This window comes from Physeter macrocephalus, chromosome 15 (genome assembly GCF_002837175.3).
Source record: "Physeter macrocephalus isolate SW-GA chromosome 15, ASM283717v5, whole genome shotgun sequence".
Taxonomy (NCBI): Eukaryota; Metazoa; Chordata; class Mammalia; order Artiodactyla; family Physeteridae; genus Physeter; species Physeter macrocephalus.
Window position 1 is genome coordinate 25,316,178 of NC_041228.1, and position 24,035 is coordinate 25,340,212.

Consider the following 24,035-nt stretch of genomic DNA (forward strand, 5'->3'; position numbering starts at 1 on the left):
CTTTAATAGCTCAGTTGAACTGAAGTAGATAAATGCAGCATTCTTTTCTGGAATTGGGTTGGTTATTTCATTACAAAGAAAATAGGAAATGAAAAATAACCAAATATATTGCCAGAATTAAGCTCTAAAGTGATTTTAAGAAGCAAATTTGTTGGACCAGGAACCAGACATCTGTACACATTTGAATGAAAACAGAGCACTGTTCAAACAATGGTCATCCTCAAAAGATACTGACATGCACTCTAACCCACAATTGCCTCTGTTTCATCTCCATTTGCAATTTTAGAGTTAGAGTCTTCTTAGGGAAGACTATTTGTTTAGAGACTCTTTCCCTCCTGAAAAAACCTATATTTTGTGTGTTACTTAGCAAATATTTGTTGGATTATAAGTAAAGTGAAAGGAGCTAATTACTCAATTGTGAAAAAGACACATGAAGAGTCTCCTCCCTTATGTTACTTAAAGCCTAGATGGAGTCACAAATAGTGAAAAAGTAAACTAATAAATGGAAAATAATAAATGTTGAAACAAGTCATGATATCCAGTTACGGGCAGAACTGAAACTTTTAAATTGTATCATCAAAATTTAAATAGCATGAGCATGTATTTTAGTCCATGTTTTCCATGGATTGTTCTATTTAGAAACAGCTTCAAAGTGATCACCATTAATGAAAAAACTACATAACATAGATATTTACACATTTAAAATATGCATTTGAGCTAAATCTGTGTTCTCTCATTTTATTTGACATGCCATTCACCTTTAAGACACCATTGACTTATTTAATAACTACACAAGGGCGTCGTATCCTACATGTCATGATTGTATATGTTACAAAACAGAGTTCTGTGATTAGAAAATGAGAGTAAAGGGTGGGGGAGGTAGGCAGTGAAGAGCTCAGAAGATATGTTTATTCTGGTGATGTAAAATTGGGAATTGAGACACAAAGTCAGACTTGAAGTCAAAAGGATCAGTGAAATCACTTAGGTGGAGATTGTAGAAAGTTTGTTCAAAGGAAAGTTTATTCAGAATTCAAATCTATAAAATTGATGAAAATAGAATTGCTCTTACTGAGGTAGAGGAAGGGGGTTACGGACATTACACCTCCTCACACCCTCCGTGACCCCAAGGTGATCCCTTGTCTCTAGGGACAGAGTTTATAAAATTCTGATGGTACCAAAGAACGGAGAATAAGAGAATTTAGCTCACATCACCCACGTGGTCTTGGGAAAATAACACAGTATCTCTGAGCATCATCTTCCTCATCATAATAATTTCCAACCTCTAGTCTTTTAAACTCTCCAGCTGAGTTATCTAAGTCATTCTAAGCAGGTTCTACAGATGACAGGAGTCATGAATTCCTCATTGATAAAAATGTGCTTCTTTAAAATAAAATAATTTTTGATTAGCATGAAGATTAAAAACAAGTTTACAGGCAAACAAAGATCAGATAAAATGCTCTCCTCTGAAACAATTATACTCCAATAAAAAAATAAATAAATAAAGCATAATCTCATAAGGATTTCTCCCTGTAGGGCTCTCTGTATCTTCCTCTCCCCCTTCCCTTACCTCTCTGGTGTTTCTCACAACTACCTTTTACCTTGATAATTGTAATTTCTGCTCATGTTTCTTCCTCTATCTGAATGCTCTTCTGCCCATGATTACCCTTCAGCACTGGAAAAAAATCTTACTCATCCTTTAAAATTTATCTCATTCATTTCTTTTTATCGGAATTTTCCTTAACTAGTCTAGTTGATATTCCTCAGTACTCTCATAATACTCTCACAATAGGGCCCATACTGAAGATATGGGCTTTGAAATTGAAGGACATAGGCTGGACTTCTGGATAAACCCTGTACTAGTTGTGTGATCTCGGGCAAGTCAGTATGCCTTTAAACCTCCTTTTTATCTCCGAATTGAGGTACATAAAGAAATTAACTCCTAAGTTTAAGTAATAAAATTCTGCACATAAAACACATTTTTCTTCAAATGTTATAACAGCGTAAAATGTGTTTCTTAAATTAATAATAGTATATTACACCTTTTGAAGACAACTAGTGGAAACAAGGCTTTAATCAAACAACTGTGATACAGATATCATATAGGGCCAGTAGTCATGATACTTAGATTCATAGAGACCTTTTTTCAGTGGCCTTTACCTTATGCCAAATAAGAATCTACCTAATCTAATGGGATGACCAGTTTAGAAACATAAAATTTAACAAATGGATACTTTGTAAACATACTAATCTAGCATGGTGAAAGAAGGCTCTGGAGCCAGACTGTCTATGTTCAAATCCCAGCTCTGCCATATTATAGCTGTATGAGTTGGACAAATTCTTTAATTCTTTTAACAGTTTTTCTTTTATATAATGAGAATAATTATAGAACTTGTTACATAAATTAAGTAATGAATAAATAAAATTTTTGTGAGGACTAATAGAGTTAATATAAGTAAAATGTTCATAATATTCCTTGGAATAGAGTAAGCCTTGAGTATTGTTCGCAATTATATCTGAATGCTAGGCACTTTGCTAGATGCAGGGGGTTCTGTGATGAACCTTGGGAAGCTAGGCATTGAGCACATAAACAAACATGAGTGTATAATTCCAAATTGTGATTATGCCAAGATAGAAGCACATAATCAGAAGGACTAGAATGAGGGTGAGAAATAAGTAGTTAAAAGGTAAGCATTCTTACCATGGGAAAATATTTAAGGAATGATTAATTTTCCCTCAATGTTGTAGCATTTTTTTAAATAAAGAAATAGTTGAAACTTGATAAAGTCTACCATATACTTTTATTCTTATAAATAAACCTTATGTAATTTTCTTTTTTCACATATGTGAATATTATAGCTGCTCAGAGAAGGAATAAACATTGTCTATTTTTATAGCCTATCAACTAAGAGTGTGTCAACCTCCACCACCCGTACCCAATGCTGAAATTTTGACAGAAGATGATGAATTTGAAATAGGTAAAGTCTGCTAAATTACTTTCAAAGAAAACATACTGTTAGCAGAGTTATTTACTTTAAAATAAATAAGAATAAAGAATAGTAGCAGCCTGTCTTAGACCTTCTTTCCCTGGATCGATGGGGATTGTTTAGAATTCTTAAGAATGGCTAACAATGAAAATAGGAAAGGGAGTATTAGGCAAGAGAAAGAATTCCGTATTTTCAGGATGTACAGTTAGAAAACAATGCAGGAATTTGAACCATATAACTATTCTGGTAGTTCCTTCCAAAGTATTATTTTGCTACCTTCCAACACTGTAGTCTTAACTACTTTTCTTTGAATTCAGGCATAAACCTGATGTGTATAATGAAGGATCTGTAGGGTGTATTAGAAGACATGTTTTAATTCCATGTCCTTGAAAACAGTTGGTTGGTTATGCTCAATTTGATCGTAAATAAAGTCCTTTTAAAACCTGGTTGGAAATTTAACTGCAATAGTATCTAATAGTTTGAAAAATTATGTAAGAAGACATCCTAATGTTATCATAACAAATTTTTATCATTATTATCCTAGTAATATTAATACTGGTTGAGAAATGTAAGAAAACATCAATGACCAATGTAAATCTAATCTTAATAGGAATAACTAGGAATCTCCTTTAAACTGCTTGATATATTTTTAATGAATATCTTACCCATACCATCCAGATTATTTCCTTACTACTATTGCTTATATCTAACCAGATTGCCCCAGTACAGTCTTACTGGTAGTTTATTCTTGGCTTCAGTTCTGATTGGTCAGTGCTTATGACATGCTAGTAGTTCAATATTTTGAATGTCATCACTGCTTATAACTAATAGAATTTTTATATTGATTGAAAATGACTGAAAGAAAAAAATATTCTAATTTTATATTGAAATATCTGTTTATTTTAACCGTTACCTTGTTGCTTATCAGAAGCCCCTTCTGCATTTTTTTTTAAATAGGTGATATTATTAGGTATCAGTGTCTTCCAGGATTTACTTTGGTTGGTAATGCAATTCTGACATGCAGATTAGGAGAACGACTCCAGATGGATGGAGCGCCTCCAGTTTGTCAAGGTACCAATTCTTATGATTATTTATTTCTAAATATCTGTTTTATGTTTAATTCAGTACTAGCAAAATAGAGAAAAATCTATTTTATATAATTATTATATATTTAACTGACAATAATGTTAAATATTATACAACTCATAAGTGGTATTTTTCATTCCATTATTTATCAGATTTAAGTAAACATTTTTAATTCATCCAAGACTTAATTTTTCTAGTTTATCCCAAACTCAGTTCAATCTATTTAAATTATTTTTGCTGTGAGTAGTGGAAATGGAGGTAGAAAGCAAGAAAAATCATTTTAAATAAAGGTTCCAATGTTGACTGCAAGTATTTTCTATTCTGACCACTAGAATCATTAAACTTTTTTGAGCACCTGTTAAGAATGAGGATCTGAGGGAAAAAAACAAACAAACAGAAAGTTGTAAATGGTCCCTGCTGTGAAAGCAACATGGTGTAAGGGATATGACAGCCATACAGCTTGTAGCAATACACTACTAAGGAAACAGGCCAGGGGGCTATAGAGTCACATAATTTTAAACTGTTTATAGGACAGGGAAAGCTTGATGGAGGCATTGCTCCCTGAGTCATAGGTTCCAAATGAAAAGTGATACTTACTTTGGTAGAACTAAGATAGGAAAAGTGTGGTCCAAGTGACAGAGGTATATGCAAAGACACAGAAATGAAAGACAGTGAGGTACAGACTTGAAGCCACTCACTATGTTATAGGGGCAAGACCATGATGGATCTTGAATGATGTACTGGGATTTTGATGTTCAGGAATCATGTATTATTAACTTGTATAACTCCTAGGGCCCGTAACAGTGCCTAACACATAGTAACTAATTATAAATATTGATTAATTTGAATAAAATTGAATTGAACTTGATTATACATCTCCAGATTTTCTTGGATTACTTCCTTCACTGGGGTTTATTCTTGAGAAATAGAAATCTGTTTTATGCAGTATCTTAACTGTTACAATGAGCCTAAAACAAAAATTCTGTTTATTATTAAAAGCATGCTGTAAGTAGGAATAAACGTTTGATTTTTCTACCTCACTGGAATCCTTACAAGAAGATAGAAGGATTTTCATAAGGGGCTTTTACAGTATCAAAAAGAAAGACATGTTTGGAGGTATAACCAACAACAATATAAGAATTTTCCTTGCTCTTAGTCAGTTATTTTTATAGGCCATCTTAATGTTGTTTGTTTATTCTGAAGTCTACCACTTTTACTCCTGAATGAACATACCAGGATTTCTTCCTTGACCCAATGTATAAACTTCACTGTGAGCTCTTGGAGAGCAACACTTCTTTTTTATATATCTGGATCCCAATTCAATATTATATTTAATTAAAAATACAAAACAGTTTTGTTATTTGAGTCCCTCATCTCTCAGATTTTCAATATCTTATTTCTAAAATCAGGATTTCCTATAGATTAGTAAATGTGTTTCTTCTTATTCTATCTGCTCTGGAGAATACAAAAAAGGATGATCAATCTTTGTCTCATGATAACACTATGGGTACTAGCTAAAAGTTAATTATCCCTCAGAATGAGTTTATGGAGCATTACTATATTAATTAATTGACCAGGCACTTAAGCTAAAAAGCTGAGTTAAAATTTTGTTTAATTGAGTTAATTCATAATCCCGCTAAAAGATTGTCATTCATTTGGAATCTGTTGTAACTAATCTATACTGTTTTTAGTCTATTTTAAATTATTTGATTTTTTCACTTTTCCTAAAAGAGGCTATATCATTTTTGTTATTCCTCCCTGGATCCTCTTTAGTTCTTTATATCACACTTAAAACATGGAAAGCAAGTCTAAATATGGTGCTCTTCAAAGGGTTTGATATAAATGAAATATAATAGGTGACTACAGATAGTTAAAAACATGGGGTCCATCTAGCTGAATGTGTGAGAGTTTCTGTACTTTACTCATATGCATAATGGGGATAAGAATTGTAGACATTTCTTAAGGTTGCTGTGACAAGTAAGTGATATAATGAACAAAAGGTGCTTAACAGTATCTAATGTATACATATTAACTCTTGATGATTGTCTTACTCTTGCCCTTTGTTGGTTAGTGTGAGAATAGGTTAATTTGTGTATTTACAGTAAATTATATTGAATCGTACCAGTTTTTCAAAAGTAATATGGAATGTTTGTTCCGTTGAAAACATTGGAACCATTAAGATACAGCACTTGCTTTTCAATAACAATAGCCTAAGAAGAAAGTCAAAAAAGCGATGAAATGGTAGCCATAAAATTGCTAACTGCAATAACAGAAGCATACATTACAGAGGTACCAAGAAGAAAATCAACAGTTCTGCTTGGGTTGATGGAGGAGAGGTTCAGGAATTGTTTGTTTCACAGAGGATGAGACTTGATCTGGATTTTGAGATGTGCTAACATTTCAAATGCATCAGACAAGAGTAAGACTTTGAAACAGAAGCACTGATTGATAGGCTGAGTTCCAAAAAATTATAGGTCATCCAGTATGTTTGGAGCATTCTGTTTCAGAGAAGGAACAGCAGAAAACAAAGCTGGAGAGGTAGGCAGGGACTGAAGTTGAAGGGCTTTGAAGGTGCTGAATGGTTTTTAGTAAGGGAATAACATGTTCAGTAACCCAGTTACTCACTTAGTTAAATATTTCAGAAGTATTAAACAGCGGGGCACACACAACATAAACCCTTTCTTAAAACTTACTTCAGTTTGTCATATGGTTATATATCTTTTATTTCAATATGCCATAGCTATATATTCACTAATGTTCTTCATCTTTGACTCAAGTTTTCCATTCCATTTCTAGCCTTCAAGTTTCTTTGTTTGTTTATTTATTTTACATATTTTTCATTTTGTGAAAAGCAAACATCAGGTTTCTCTTTTCAGACTGAGAAGGACTTAATACTATTTGCTGAATTATTATTTTTTAAATATTGAAATCACATCCAAGAAGCAAACATCTCAGATTCAAATAAGAGAAATAGAAGTTAAAAAAAAAAAGAAAACAACTCTTAGATTAGCTATACTGTATTCTATAGTAAAAATTCAAATATCTGTATATGAAGTTATGGCAGTTATTTTCAAGTTATTTCAGGTTATTAACTTGATTAAAGAACAATCATATGTCACCATAATTCACTATTTTACTTACTGTTTTCCATCCCTATACTACTTGAAGACTTTATAATTCAAAATATTTCATGTCATTCCACCCTGGAAATGACAAATATATAAATCCTTCATCTATTCATCTGTATTTTAGCAACAATATTTAGTATTTTGAAGCCTAGTTTATTTGAACAAACATTGAGAAACAAGGATTCTATTTAAGATAGTGATCTAATTATTTTGATATACGGCACTCTAAATCCAAGGTGGAAGTTGATGTATAGTGATTGGATTTGGAAATGGCATGAGATGTATTTCCAATTCACCAAATCCTCAAAAGTTATCTAGTCTACCCTTCACTCCAGTTGCTTGAATGTATGCAGTAATAACACTCAAAAATTGGTCCAAGCTACATTTAAAAACTACTTATCAATGATGTACATAGGACATTTTACTGTAGTGGCTACAGTGGCTTCCAGGTAAAAAGTTCTATATCATATTGAACTAAATCCTGTTTGGTATATATTGGTTTACTTCTATACTGTGTGGGCTATATTGAGCAATTCCAATACTCTTCCCACACCATAAAAGCTCAAAGTCTTACGGGAAAAAAAAGGGCTGAAATGGCATCATTTGAGTGATAAGGATTTGATCATCTTGGTCACATTCTCATTCCAAATGCAAATTTAAATATATGTTTGTATTATTTGGTCCAATGCATAATGCTATTGAGGCCAACAATTAAAGTATAGTAGTTTACTATACCTTGGAGATACACACACACATGCGCGCACACACACACACACACATTCTCAGGATGTACAGCAGAGGTACTGTTATGAAATGAAGAGCTGTGCTTTGTCTTACACTTATGATCTGGAAATAGCAGGAAGAACTGAAAGGTAACTGGTGACCCAAAATTGTGTTAAATCCTCGTGGCTTAAGCATATTCAGAAGATTAGAAGTGACTTTGCCTGGAATGAATACGCTGAGATAGGGCAGTTTCCTCTCTGTCCTCACATACCTGAGTGAGTTAAAGTTTGAGGACAGAAGAAAAAGTAAGGAAGGAAAAGGACAGGGTAAAGACATAGGCAAGAGAGGCAGAGGGGAGAAGACATAAGAAGATAAAGGAAAATAGGGAAAATAATATAAAGAAATAGAAGGCAATAAATGCCTTATCTTTTTATTATCTATATATTTATTGTCCAGAAAAATAATGTATCTTCCATGTAATAATAAAAGGAAATTAATACCATAAAATTTTAGGTCATTCCTCCATATTTTGAACTGCAAGCTTATTATACAAGTTGTCTTTTTATACACAAAGCTCAAGATATTATCTCCTTTATTGTTATTTAATATGAAAACATTTAAAAACTGGGTATTTAATGCAATTTTCACTTAAATACATTTCAATTAAAGTATTGAAATGCAACTTTCTGTATTTAAAATGCAACTTTCACTTAGGTCTAAAACACTAGCATCATCTAATGGTATATATTTTTTGACAGTACTCTGTCCTGCCAATGAATTACGCCTGGATTCTACGGGAGTCATATTGAGCCCTGGATATCCTGACAGTTACCCAAATCTTCAAATGTGTGCCTGGAGCATTTCTGTGGAAAAAGGATATAATATTAGCATGTTTGTAGAATTCTTCCAGACAGAAAAGGAATTTGATGTTCTTCAGGTGTATGATGGTAACCATGGGTTATATTTACTGGATATTCATAAATTCAATTCAACTGCTCTAATTATACATTCAGACCTTCAGTAAAAACACTGCTTATATGATTTTATTTTATCTTATGGGTATTTTTAGAAGTATCAACATCAAACTTACCTATATACCATATGAAAATTGTAGTTAGCTTTATTATTATGTTATAAATTGTAGCTGCTTTAGCTATGGAATTAAAATGTTTAAACAGACATTTTATGTCATGTTTTAAGTTACTATTGATGAAGTAAATTGGTTCTGGATCAATTTCACCATATTTAATACTATTCTAAATATATAAAATACTAAAGATGAATTATTCAGTTATACCTAAATTGTATTATTTTCTTTCTGAAGGACCAAATATTCAAAGTCCAGTGCTTGTTTCACTCAGTGGGGATTACTCATCTGCTTTTAATATAACGAGCAATGGTCATGAAGTATTTCTTCAATGGTCAGCAGATCATGGCAATAACAAAAAAGGCTTCCGGATAAGATATATAGGTATGTGATATTTATAACTTCAGTACAGATCTCACCTGCATCTTCAGTATGGTTGTGATTAAAGAGCACAGACACATACACTATTTAATTAGGTATGAATTTAAATCATATTTCTTCCATTGATGTTTCTTGAGCAATTTATGTAACATCTCTATGCCTCAGTTTCCTCACTGTAATGATAATAATGTTATGTCTTTCATATGATTTTGAAATGTTTAAAAGGACTTAAGGTACTTATGACTTATCTAAGTTACCTATAAATTAAACTCTGGGGCTTCCCTGGTGGCATAATGGTTAAGAATCTACCTGCTAATGCAGGGGTCATGGGTTTGAGCCGTGGTACGGGAAGATCCCACATGCCACGGAGCAACTAAGCCCGTGCACCACAACTACTGAGCCCACGTGCCACAATTATTGAAGCCCATGCAACTAAAGCCCGTGCTCCACAAGAAGAGAAGCCACTGCAATGAGAAGCCCACGCACAGCAACGAAGAGTAGCCCCCACTCGCTACAACTAGAGAAAGCCCGCACACAGCAACGAAGTCCCAATGCAGCCAAAAATAAATAAATAAATAAATAAATAAATAAAAAATTTCCAGCCAAAAAAAAAAAAAAAATTAAACTCTGATATTTTAAGTGCTTTATTTCCCAGCAGAAATTTCCCTTGAACTCTCACAAAATGTTAATAGTGTTGCTCAGTTGTATCTGATCTACTTAATATATATGACTCCTTTAAATGAGTTTAAACAAAAGATAAACATACAGTGGAAAAAAATGTTTGTCTTCACTATTGCCCACCTATTTATGATACTTGCTAAAATATATTAAATATTAAAAGAGAAACACATCACTAAGTTATGAACACATCACTTAGAAACATTTAGTTTTAAAAAAATATTGTTTTGTCATCATTGCTTTTCATTGAGTAATATCTAGAAAGATATAGGCTGAAAATCCTTCTTAATATCAAGATGAAATAGCTTTTCCTATATGCCTTCCTGTTTATAAGGTCTACTGATACTGACCCAATAATTTTCTCGTTAAGTGTACATAGTTTTCCATTATGCAAAGATTATATCCCTTCTCTTTATTGCCATCCTAAATCATGTCAGATGCCATAGGTATGTGCTCAATAACAGAATACTTCAGAGCCAATCAACCATCTCTATCTGTACAGTGTTCAGACCATGTCTCCCCAAGCTATGGGTCATTGCTAATCAATTCTACTGAAAATTACTTTCTTAAATATTTTATAGATTATTCTGACACAACAATTGTAGACATGGACTTAAATAAATTTTGAGTTCCAGTTGTAAAGATAAACTCTTGAATTTTACTCATTTATATAAATGTGCATATATGTATATAATGTACACATACAACAATTTTTGTCTACTTTGATTTTAAAACTATAAGATGATAATTTGCCTTTATCAACAATTTGTCTTTTACATATTAGAAGTAACTTGTCACTGACATTATAACATGTTTACAAGTTTTAACCTATAATAGATATCTATTAAATTTGAAAAATGTTATTAGACATGCGAAGGAGAAATGTTTAAAAATTTAAACATACGCCCAAGTCATTCTTGAGATTTTTCATATTTGAATGTGAACTTTGTAAATGTCTTTTTATTAAAGTTGTGCCAGACTGTTTTTAAAAAGTCAGAACGTTAAATTATCTTTTTAATAACCATAATAACTTAAAGGAAAATCATTCAAATCCAAGTTATAAGCATTAGATTCACTATATTAAAGACTAATCCTTATTTATGTTGATATTCATGACAAAGTTAGATATAAATATAATGAAAACATCATTTTTAGCCCCAAGAACAGCTTGACATATTGAATATAAATTTTTCCTTTAGAAAATGACAGGTTATGACATATATATTCTAAGTCCAATCTATTTCTTACTATTTACCCCTAAAGTCTCATTTTTTCTCAGATGAATACACTGAAGTTTCAAAGGGTAAATGGATCCTGCCAGGCTGAATAGTCTCAAAAGTACATATATATGAAAAAGCCATTTCACGTTATCTTTTGACATTCTAGACTTCAGGAGATAAAAGAAGTTTTATTTTGTTGGCATTTTTTAATCACCATATATAAGCACTCTTGGCAGCATGGAAACTCTTTAATAAACTGGAAGAGAGGATTACGGAATGTGGAGGGACTATTTTAGACATCCACCAAAATGAAATGCATGAACTAACATGACATAGGTGTCTGCAGGTAATTTCAAAGTGACATGTAAACAACATGCTCTAAAATATTGCTACTAAACTGTGGCATTTAGGCCCTTCAGATGACAGGAAATACCAGTTCCAAATTCAATAAACTATTTGTAGGGATTTTGAACCTCCAGGGTATTAAGAAAGTATAATGTATTTCAATTAGGAGACATCTCCCGTGACAATAAGAATCAGAAGAAAGCCCAGAAATAGTTATGTCTCCTAAAAGTTATGTCACTAGATTGTCAAGTGGATGGAAAATAATATATGTCCGTATGAAGTAAAACTCACATAGATGGCAATTGAATTGGCCAATTTTTATGAGCTAGTATTTACTTTTAGGTTTTTATAACTCTAGATTGTAAAGAGTTTCTGATTCACTAATTATATATGATTTTTATTTTTTTCTTTTAAAAAGCTTTCTACTGTAGTACACCAGAATCCCCACCTCATGGATACATTATCAGTCAGACGGGTGGACAGCTTAATAGTGTGGTCCGCTGGGCCTGTGATCGAGGATTCCGACTTGTTGGGAAAAGCAGTGCTGTGTGCAGAAAGTCTTCCTATGGGTATCATACATGGGATGCACCGGTCCCTGCTTGTCAAGGTGAAGTATATTAACCAGAAATGGCACATTAATAAAAGATTAACCCCGTTTAACTTTTATTTGGATTGCTGAAACTTCCAAAATTATAAATATGCAGAAGCATATTATAGATACCTCTAAGGAAAATAAGGCTTAACAACACAGACTGATAAATTTGAGGAGCATGAGACACATTGTCTTATAATTCTTCATTTGTTGTTATGTGATTTATGCCTTTAATCTATCCACTTATATGCATACTTTACTCATACATCTACCATTCCCGTCACTTTGCTGTCAGAAAATGAATGACCCAGAGCTGGAGTGTGTGTTAGTGTGGAGTCTGCAGAGAGAAAAGAGAGGATAAGAGTAGGCAAGGTCACTGATGATGTTCACTCTCAAGTATGCAAAAATGTCCTCTCAGTGCAACAAATTTAAAAGAGGAAAATGTAGCCAATTACCGCTTTATTTTTTCTTCACTGTTTAGGTAACTCAACAGAGATGTCTTACATTTCCATTTTATTTTGTTAAAACACAAGGCACTCTCTGAGCATTGTATCCTGCTATAGCAAAAAAATGACAAATCAACAAATGGCACATTTTAAAGCTTTGAACTAAGTCTTGTTTTTAAAGAGTAGTTGAGTCTCTTAGCTAGGTATAGTAATAAAGACAAGTTCAACATCAAGAAAATGTAATGTCATTGGACTTTGAAAATTTTCAAACATCACATTATTTTGTAATATGAAATTTAAATTTGATTTATTTTACCCAGCATGTGGAGACATATATAACAACTATGAACCCTCACATTAAAAATGAAGGATGCTTTCAGTTAATAAATAATGGATGTTACCTATAATCTACTTATTGGAGGCAATTTATATAAAACAAATAAAATATAAAAGAGATCAGTTAAAATTTAAACAGCAGCAAGTTAAAATGAGCAGAGAATAGATATTACCAGATACCCAAAATGGTTTATTTTACCTGTTAAATTGCAATTTCTAATTCATGAAAATATAGCTTTCATAGGCATGTATAAATAAATGAGAAATGAAAGAACTGTTTCCTTATATTGTTGATTCAGAAACATTAATTACTTACTAGAATTATGGGATGTATCATAAACTTAATGGGTTACCAACATTGAAGGTGCTGACTTCATGTAAAATAGATACATTTTAATAAACTAGCAAAACATCTGCTTTCCTTTGACCAATGAATAACAGGAGTATTTATAAATTTTTAGTATTAAATGGTTTCCCAGAACTGGTTTGAGAAAGAATCATGATCTCATAATTTTAGAATCACAGGAATTTAAAAAGTATATAATAACTTCTAAATCATATAGATTTTAAATAAACATTTAAATGCTCTGAACTTTGAACACTTAAATTTCAGTTATTAAGGATTGTTTATATATGGAGATAATCTTTGAGAAACCTTTACTGAAAATAATTAACTGTTGGTTAAAATAAAAAATTATCCTGAACTTTCTGAAGTTTTGAAATTGCTTTGTAGTGTCAGCACTATAATTTCATTGATTTTTTAATATAATATGACATTTATATATGGAGCATTTTTTAATTGTTCTTGATTTGAAATTTTTCTATAATTACAAATAGGTTATTTTTTTAACATCTTTATTTGAGTATAATTGCTTTACAATAGTGTGTTAGTTTCTGCTGTATAACAAAGTGAATCAACTTTACATATATGTATATCCCCATTTCTCCTCCCTCCTGCATCTCCCTTCCACCCTCCCTATCCCACCCCTCTAGGTGGACACAAAGCTACCAGCTGATCTCCCTGTGCCATGCAGCTGCTTCCTACTAGCTATCTATTTTACACTTGGTAGTGTATATATGTCCATGCCACTCTCTCACTTTGTCCCATCTTACCCTTCCCCCTCCCTGTGTCCTCAAGTCCATTCTCTACATCTACATCTTTATTCCTGTACTGCCCCTAGTTTCATCAGAACCATTCCTTTTTTATCTTTTTTTAGATTCCATATATATGTGTTAGCATACAGTATTTGTTTTTCTCTTTCTGATTTACTTCACTCTGTATGACAGACTCTAGGTCCATCCACCTCACTACAAATAACTAAATTTTGTTTCTCTTTATGGCTGAGTAATATTCCATTGTATATATGTGCCACATCTTCTTTATCCATTCATCTGTCGATGGACACTTAGGTTGCTTTCATGTCCTGGCTATTGTAAATAGGGCTGCAGTGAACATTGTGGTACATGACTCCTTTGAATTATGGTTTTCTCTGGGTATATGCCCAGTAATGGGATTGCTGGGCCATATGGTAGTTCAATTTTTAGTTTTTTAAGGAACCTCCATACTGTTCTCCACAGTGGCTCCACCAATTTACATTCCCACCAACAGTGCAAGAGGGGTCCCTTTTCTCCACACCCTCTCCAGCATTTGTTCTTTGTAGATTTTCTGATGATGCCCATTCTAACTGTGTTTGTAGATTTTTTGATGATGGCCATTCTGACCGGTGTGAGGTGATACCTCATTGTGGTTTTGATTTGCATTTCTCTAATGATTAATGATGTTGAGCATTCTTTCATGTGTTTGTTGGCAATCTGTATATCTTCTTTGGAGAAATGTCTGTTTAGGTCTTCTGCCCATTTTTGGATTGGGTTGTTTGTTTTTTTGATATTGAGCTGCATGAGCTGCTTGTATATTTTGGTAAATCAAAATGTAGCTGAAAAATAAGATATTTTGCATAGTAAAGTGATAAAATATTTATAACTCAAAGAAGCATTTCCAAAATTGATCCTTTATGTTCACTGAAACAATTTTAAAGTATTAATTATTTTATAAAATTGTTTGTTGTATGTGACCTGTGTTTGGATATAGCTAATTGAAATGAAAGGGTTAAATGTCATTGGGGAGAGCTATTCACACAATTTTTGTTTTGTTCCAAATTTGTTTTGCATTCTTCAGTTATTTTTATTCTTCTTGTCTCTTCAGTCTCTTTATACATCCTCACATATATTTACTTGAGCTATGGTTATACAATGTGAACACAATTAAAGATAGAAAATTAAGTCTGTTATCTCTATTTTGGTTTGAGAAGGTGTTTTATTTCTTTGTCTACACATCAACTAATCATTCACTGACTCCCTGCCCCGTCACGAGTTAAACCATTATCATCCCTCTACACAATCGAGTATTGTACAGGGTTATGCAGAAACAGTCACTTTGTATTCCCTGTTTCACTTTTTTTTTTCAAGTTCTCGCACATTTCTTTTATTGTCTTCTTAGTTATTATAAAAAGGGAAATATCAGCCAACATTCACTACCAACCTGAGATATACGTGAACATTTGAGATATACAGCTGGCAAATGAACACATTAAAAATGTTCAACATGATGAACCGTTAGGGAAATGCCATCAGACCATAGTAAGATAACTCTACACACTTTTAAAACAGGTTAATATTTAGTACATTTAATATAACAACCAAGTACAGGTATGGGGACATCCTTCTTTCACTTTTGATTTGTGCTTGTTTAAGATCTCTGCAGAGAAGCTTCTGACAATCACTCAGTGATGATGGTTCTTCTGAACTCTGTTTGTTTTCCTTTTTTTTTTTAGCTAAGAAGTTAAAGTGTAAAGTATCTACAGGCACATTTAACCTATCATTTTAGTATGTTGTCTTTTTTTTCAATTCTAAAATACAGACATTATATACTAACTACATATATGGAACCTATACTATTTAAACTAAATTTCATTGTTACTTTGCTCTAAGTTTAACGTACTCTACCCCAACAATGTACAGTTAATTTTTAAAAAGTGAGTAGATTCACGATCTTTGGTGGGGATTCAGTGGAGAAACAGTTTGTTACAAATTGAAATTCCCAGAAGTCCTAAGTGGAAATACAAATACTGCTTTAACAGACATCAGGGAACCATTTACTTTTGCAACACTATTTTAGAGGTCTATAATTAGATAGCAGGAATAACAACATAATTATATGAGATTGCTTATATAATTTATTAAATCAACATTACTACTTTTCTGTTTATAATTTGCAGGTTATCAAATTACAAAAGATCAAGCTATTCACCAGTAGGGAGTCTGCTGTTCCACTTTGAGAATTTTATATGTGTTTTACTAAGGTTTTGTTTTACTTTGTAGTCAATTTGCATGAATTAATTAAGATTAAACACCTAAGTGGTAGATTTTATAAGAGAAGGAGAAACAATCTTAGGTTGAAATAGAAATAGAATATTTACAGCTTTTGTAAATACTCAAACTAAACTCATATCTTTCTATTATTTCTTTTGATATGAGAAAAATATAGTTACAAGTTTAGAATCTCTTATATGAAACCAATAAAACTAGTTATTTCAGAATTTAGAGGTTTTCTGATTTTATACAATAAACTATTGAAATATAAATTTATACTGTAATTATCCCATTATGGTAAAACTAACTTTTATGTAAATAAGATTTATTGTAGATAAAAACCAAGACATCTAAGACATATCAGTGAAATGCAGGAAGATCCAAACTAGGTTTTAAGACGATAAGTCCTGGCCCTATATTTATTAAATATATCCGTACACATGATATTCCATGGAAGGTGCACAAGCACATAGAGTTTGGCTGGACCTAAGACAAAGTAGTAATATCCAGCTTCCAGGTAAAATAAATCTATTTGTTTTATTCCTGGCCGAAACCCTGATGAGTGTTGGTTACCACTACCTTTATAATCTTTAATAACTGTCAAATTGAATTGACCTAACTTGCTAGATCCAGACATGAATTAGCACTAATACACTCTATATTTACTTAACTTGCCTTCTCTTATAATCTGTGTGCATGCTGATAACCATGCGCATGCTGACAAGAAACTAAGTAAGAAACCAAGAAATAAAGGATTAATGGTGTATGGATTCACCAATTTAAAAACACGTTCAATCAGAATTTGAAATAAATGATTCAGAAAGTTGTAGTTCAAAAAAGGTTTTGGTGAAGGTATTCTGAAATTGTTTCAGAGGAATTAATAAAATTCCAAATAGTTTTACATGCTTTATACTCTATGAGACTTATCTAATTATTTTTCTGTTTCTTTGGTTTTGTATGTATGTATTTATTTTAGCAATTTCCTGTGGGATTCCTAAAGCTCCAACAAATGGAGGAATACTCACAACAGACTACTTGGTAGGAACCCGAGTTACCTATTTTTGTAATGATGGATATAGATTGTCATCTAAGGAACTTACCACTGCTATCTGTCAATCAGATGGTACTTGGAGCAATCATAACAAGACTCCTCGCTGTGTTGGTATGTATGTTAAGGAAATTTCATCACTTGTGTTTCTACTGGCATCTTATATGATCTGAAATTCTATGTATTTTTCAGATTTTAAAACCATTCCCTAAAATGATGTCTAAGAGGGAAATAAAAGTAAATTAAGCTGTCTTGTACTAGGAAGAACTGAAATACAGTATAAGGACATTTTTACTCATTTTCAGAAGCTCCAGAATATTTATGTCAAAAAAATAAAGTGGCATTTTATCTTACATAGCAACGTTTTATTTATTTTGTAAAAAGTCATCCATCAATCAGCATGTGTTTTCAATACATAGGTCTTTGAAAAAGAATTTTGTTTACGTTAATAAAATTATATTTTAATACATTCAACTGATTTTTATAAACATAAATGATGCCAATGAGATGATCCATAATATTTAACTTCTGTCAGAATTCTTCAGGTTACTTACATTTAGAATAGTTCTCATTCCTGCCATCAATACTGTAATAGGTAAATGAATATTATATAATGGTTATAGAAAGTAATTCAGATAAAATATTTGGTAGAAAAGGATTAGAAAATGCTCCTTTAAATAAGGTCTTTGATTTTTCTCTATAAATCAATTACTTATTCTATTTAGTACTAACATTTCAACTTAGCTATGATTTCATTTAAAATGGGGTTGTTAAATTATTTGCAATCTTAACATGTGTCTAATAATGTGTCTACTTATGCTGAGCAAGTTTTAAATTAGCTGAAGTTTATATCACAAGTCTTGCATAAAAAGATCATTCTCATAAAACAAATTTCCTCAAAATATAGTCCTTCCAAAACATTTAAAGAAAAGAGAGTAGGTTATTTCTGTATTTTGCCTATTGTGACTAATGCTGCAATGAACATGAGAGTGTAGATATCTCTCTGAGATCTTGATTTCATTTTCTTTGGATATATATACTGAAGTGGGATTGGTGATTCATATGATAGTTATAGTTTCAGTTTTTGAGGAACCTCCATACTGCTGTATGTGCATATTCCATAGTGGCTTTACCAGTTTACATTCACAACTTGTACAAGTATTCCCTTTTTTCCACTTAGTGTCAAATATAACTGAGTAAAGCTGGGAAAAAAGAAAAAAAGAATACTTTTAAATCAGCTTCAAGAAAATCAGACAATTTTAACAAACTAATGTTATTGGAATGATTCATCACTAAAATATACTTCATGTCTTCCTGTACTAAGGAATAAACTTGGAAATGATAATCCAAAAAAAGAAGAATGGAAAAGTCAATAATAGGGATTCTAGGTATATAGAATAATATGTACAAAGACTTTCAAGTGCGAAATAGCATGACATGTTCAAGGAACTGCCAACAGTACCATAGAACTGAGGGAGTAGAAAGATTAACATGAAAAAAAAATTGCTAAAGACCTTTTATGGCACAATAGTGAAGGAACTCAGGAAATGGTGAACTAAGAATGGAATAGACATGAGATATAATTAAGAGGCAGAACAGACATGACTGACATTAGCATTTATCTCTTTGGTTTTTGTATAGTTGTTACATGCCCAAGCATCAACTCCTTTACTCTGGAACACGGAAGATGGAGAATTGTGAATGGTTCCCATTATGAATACAAAACCAAGGTAGTTTTCAGCTGTGATCCTGGTTATCATGGACTAGGTCCTGCTTCTATTGAATGTCTTCCTAATGGTACTTGGAGTTGGAGAAATGAAAGACCATATTGCCAAAGTAAGTATACACTCAGCTAAACTTATTTCATATGCAATCCTTGGTGATTCAATTGCTTAATCACTTCTTTTTTCTACATACGCTAGAGCAATACTGAGGTAATATTATTTAAAAAGGTCATTTATTCTCAAGTCATCTTAAAATTTTGTAACTGTTTTTGGTATTTGTAAATGCTTATTAAAAAAAAGAAAAACAGGGACTTTGGATTTAGAAATCCTTCCCTTGGATTATAGGTCTATCATTTATTAAAACAACTACACACTGCTTTTAGCCCTTTACATGTATTATTTCATTTATTCCTTAGTTCCCATTCTATAAATAAGTTGATATTATTATATTTATTTTATCAAAAAGGAAACTGAACCCAAGAACTTTTATCATGTTACACAAGTCACAGAGCCTATAAATGGTGGATTATTGGGTTTCAACCCATGGAGTCTAATTAAAACCTCTGCCTTTTGATGTTATATGATGTTTATTCTATTTCTTATACCAGAAAATTACAATAATACCTATCTCATAGTTATTACTATGATTTAATGGTGTTACACGTTGAAAATATCAGCTAGATCCTGATTCACAGCAGGAGCTCAATAAATATGTATTGAATCAAACTGAACATCTTAGTCATTCTATTTTCATGCATTCTTATAATACAAATAGCTAGTGTCTGTCTAATGTAGATAAGCTAACTTAACATAGGATAATCAGATGAAATATCTTGATCTTCCTTTGAACTTTCTTTACTACATTTATTGAGTTTACTTAGTACCAGGAAATACGCTAGGCTGAAAATTCATCCTTTCATTTCGTGTTCAACACAGTTTTACAGCATTTATGATATGGATACATAATTTATAAATAAACTAATAAAACATTTGAAGTCTGGATTATGGAGACTAAAATAACATAACAGATAACTATATATAGTAAGTATGCAAGTACCTAGTAATATTTTACTTACGAATATTTATTTTCTTAATCTCCATATTAAGCATAGGATTTGGGGGTTGCCATTTTTTATAAGATAATCATATTGATGAATTAAAAATCTCAAAATACATATCTAAATTATATTACATATTCTAAAAATATGGCATATGTATTGTAAATTTTTTCTTTACTCTTTTGGGTTTTCACCCAGGATCTTCCTCTAGGCTCATTCTTCTTCCATTATAATTTCATTAAAAGGGCACATGGGGGCTTCCCTGGTGGCGCAGTGGTTGAGAGTCCGCCTGCTGATGCAGGGGACATGGGTTCGTGCCCCGGTCTGGGAGGATCCCGCGTGCCGCGGAGTGGCTGGGCCTGTGGGCCATGGCCGCTGAGCCTGCGCGTCCGGAGCCTGTGCTCTGCAGCGGGAGAGGCCACGGCAGTGAGAGGCCCGCGTACCGCCAAAAAAAAAAAAAAAAAAAAAAAAACGGCACATGGGATAAGGATGTTTCAAAGAGAAGGAAAAAAATTATCTACAACAGAAGCATTTATTGAACAAATGTTTGTCTGTTTTCTTTGTGTTCAATTCTTTATTACGTAGAAAAATTTAAATTCTACATAAGATCATGTTCCTGCCCACAGGTAAGAATGCAGAAAAGACAGGAATCTAAGAATTACAATTCATTGAGAAAAATGGAAAGAGTATTTTTTTTCTGGTCCTCCATTTATTCATCTTTGAAATTAAAATGATATAAATATCAGAATTATTAATATTAATAAATATTACAGCTACCTCAAAGGATTGTTTGGGGGATTAGTTCAAAACAATCAGTACATCTTAAATTCTACATGCAATTTTGTAAAGTCTGCAAATTTTCTATTTGTCTGTCTAATAGAATCCTAAAGCCTAGAGCTGAAAGCCAGAGCTGGAGCCAGAATAAAGGCTGGTGGTTAAGTATTCAATTCTTGAGTTAAACGGTTAGGTTTAAATTTTGATTTAGCTGTTTATAGGCTGTGGAATCTTATTAAAGTTACTTTCCTTTTATGTGTCCATATCCTAGTGCACACAATTCAGATAATGATTGCACCTACCTCATAGAGTTGTTTTGAGAATTACGTAAGATAAAGCATTAGTAATAGTGTCTGGTACAAAAGCACTCAATAAATGCTATCTATTATTGTTTTTCTTCTAGAAAGAAATTTCATTTGTGGTCTTTAAATATGAAGGTGTTATAAGAGCTGGGTTCTGAATGACCTAACTGACCAAGTCAGTTAATCTCTGTTTTTTAGTTTTTTAAAACCTAAAACCAAAATATGAAATATAATTATAATCTAATGGTTCTAGTGAGAATCAAATGATATTTCACATGTAAAGGGCTTTATAAACTCTAGAGTGTGCAACAAAAATTATTTGCACTTACGATCTTAGGTAATGAGGAAACTGGCTCAGGTAAGTCAAAGGGATTGCCCAATGTCACTTGATAAGTCAGAGAAAGACTTTGGACTAATAAATTATCCTCCCTTCAATCTTGTTATTATTATTTTTTCATTACAACCTGTTGGGTGACCAGGTTGGCTATGCAAAAAATGCAAACAAAATATCTTCATCAAATGTCACTGTTACTTAGAAGATTTATGGGAACTCAAAGGGGATAAATTTTAAATTATGTCATCTATTTTCTCTACACTTTCATAATCATTCAAACATGTTTTACAAATGTCAATTTCAATTGTAAATATATCAAATCATAGCATGGTTTTGTTACAAGTTCATATTGACTATGTCTTTAAAAAGAGTTTTTATTTTTTTATTGTTTTCAAGTTATTTCCTGTGGAGAACTACCTACACCTCCAAATGGAAATAAGATTGGAACTCAAACTTCATATGGCTCAACGGCCATCTTTACCTGTGATTCAGGATTCATGCTTGTGGGCTCCGCTGTACGTGAATGCTTTTCTTCAGGTCTTTGGAGTGGATCGGAAACCAGATGCTTAGGTACAGATTTTTATGTCATTTTAACCAAACATTTTTTCTCCCTCTAGAAAGGCAGCCCTTTTTCATAACAAGAGATAATACTTTATATTCACTCAGTAAGGATGATAAAAACTGGAAAATATTTAACTTTTAAAATATCTCATGGTAGAAAAGCTATTAAACAGATAACTCTTAAAGTTAATCAACTAGCATTCCAAATGAGAATCTTATGTCATTAAGGAGAGACACATTTATCTTCCAGGCATGGTGAAAATAAAAGGTAAAAACTAATTGCTGAAAATTATATGTCTGCATACTCAGCTGGATTCATCGCTGTAACAGTTAATTCATTCTAAACCATAGTCAATTCTCCTTTCATCTATTTGCTTAAGGTAATGACTAAAGAAGAAAAACAAGTTCCACATTTAAATATCTTTCTCCCTTTTTACTTCCTAACACTTCAACATGTGTAGTATTACTTTGTATTAAAACTTTAAAAATCTATTTTTCAAACCTGATTTTAGGAAAATAGGGTTTTTTTTCCCTTAGGGTTTTTTAATTCACTGTAAAAAGCTGTTCATTAAGAGACTGAATAGCTAGTTCTTCTTACCCCTTCTCTTATTATTAAAGGAATATTATTATTTAGGCTTTATCCCTTTTTACAGAGACTTCAATAATTATCTTAATAGTAAGAGAATAGGGGGCTTCCCTGGTGGCGCAGTGGTTGCGCGTCCGCCTGCCGATGCAGGGGAACCGGGTTCGCGCCCCGGTCTAGGAGGATCCCACATGCCGCGGAGCGGCTGGGCCCGTGAGCCATGGCCGCTGAGCCTGCGCGTCCGGAGCCTGTGCTCCGCAACGGAAGAGGCCACAACAGAGGGAGGCCCGCATACCACAAAAAAAAAAAAAAAAAAAAAAAAAATTAAGAGAATAGTATGATTTATGCTTTATTTTTCTCTAAAATTATTTCAAGAAATGACAGCAAGTATTGAATTAGGTAATAATAATAATTGTTATAATAACTACTCACTTGCCTGTTGGGAACAAAGCATAATCTTTATGTTTACTAATTTAAAAATTGCTGATTATTATGAACAAGGTTTTGCTAAATTTGTACAATGTTTTGTCTCTAAAATTTTACTATTTAAAAATATGACATGGTAGAAAAGTCTATATTTTAGCAGTTTAAATACATATTGTTTTGATAATAAGCTTGAAAATATTTATGGTGATACAATCATTATTTGAAACTTGAAAGGGTATAGCTAGAGATTTTTGGTTAAAATTCTTTTTTTCAACCTCTCAGGAATATTTGTTAGTAGGTGTACTTGGAAACCCAGTAACAATGGTTTCTTTATAAGAGTACACAGGATTAAGCGCACTGCGTAAAGGAGCTCCAGGAACGGGCGCGGAGCTGCCGAAGAGACAGGAGGCTTTTTCTTGCCTCTTTGCTTCCTGGTGCGCGAGGAGAGGGGATTAAGGGCACCGCGTAAAGGAGCTCCAGAAACGGGCGCGAGCCGCGGCTGTCGGCGCGGACAGCAGAGACGGGCGTGGGACACTAGGGTTGCTGCTGCCGCCACCAAGAGACCTGTGTGCGAGCACAGGTCACTCTCCACACCGCCCCTCCCGGGAGCTCCTGCAGCCCGCCACTGCCGGGGCCCCGGGATACAGGGACAGCTTCCCCGGGAGAACGCGTGGCGCGCCTCGGGCCGGTGCAGCGTCACGCCGGCCCCTGCCGCCGCAGGCTCGCCCCGCATCCGTGCCCCTCCCTCCCCCGCGGCCTGTGCCACAGCCCCCGAATCAGCTGCTCCTTTAACCCCGTCCTGTCTGAGCGAAGGGCAGACGCCCTCGGACGACCTACACGCAGAGGCCGG

At 33.1% G+C, this 24,035-nt stretch overlaps 1 protein-coding gene across 3 annotated transcripts in view; it reads left to right on the forward strand.

Moving 5' to 3' along the window:
• Positions 1 to 24,035, forward strand: part of CSMD3 (CUB and Sushi multiple domains 3) — a 1,193,315-nt gene that overhangs the window by 1,088,298 nt on the left and 80,982 nt on the right. For 2 of the 3 annotated variants that reach the window (XM_024129404.1, XM_028500327.1), the window contains 8 exons: positions 2,895 to 2,975; positions 3,942 to 4,055; positions 8,680 to 8,868; positions 9,246 to 9,392; positions 12,051 to 12,239; positions 17,352 to 17,537; positions 19,065 to 19,259; positions 22,012 to 22,185. In XM_024129404.1, coding sequence (XP_023985172.1) covers positions 2,895 to 2,975; positions 3,942 to 4,055; positions 8,680 to 8,868; positions 9,246 to 9,392; positions 12,051 to 12,239; positions 17,352 to 17,537; positions 19,065 to 19,259; positions 22,012 to 22,185 — 1,275 coding nt within the window. The remainder of the gene's footprint in view (positions 1 to 2,894; positions 2,976 to 3,941; positions 4,056 to 8,679; positions 8,869 to 9,245; positions 9,393 to 12,050; positions 12,240 to 17,351; positions 17,538 to 19,064; positions 19,260 to 22,011; positions 22,186 to 24,035) is intronic. The other variant, XM_024129405.1, reaches the window with a different exon arrangement.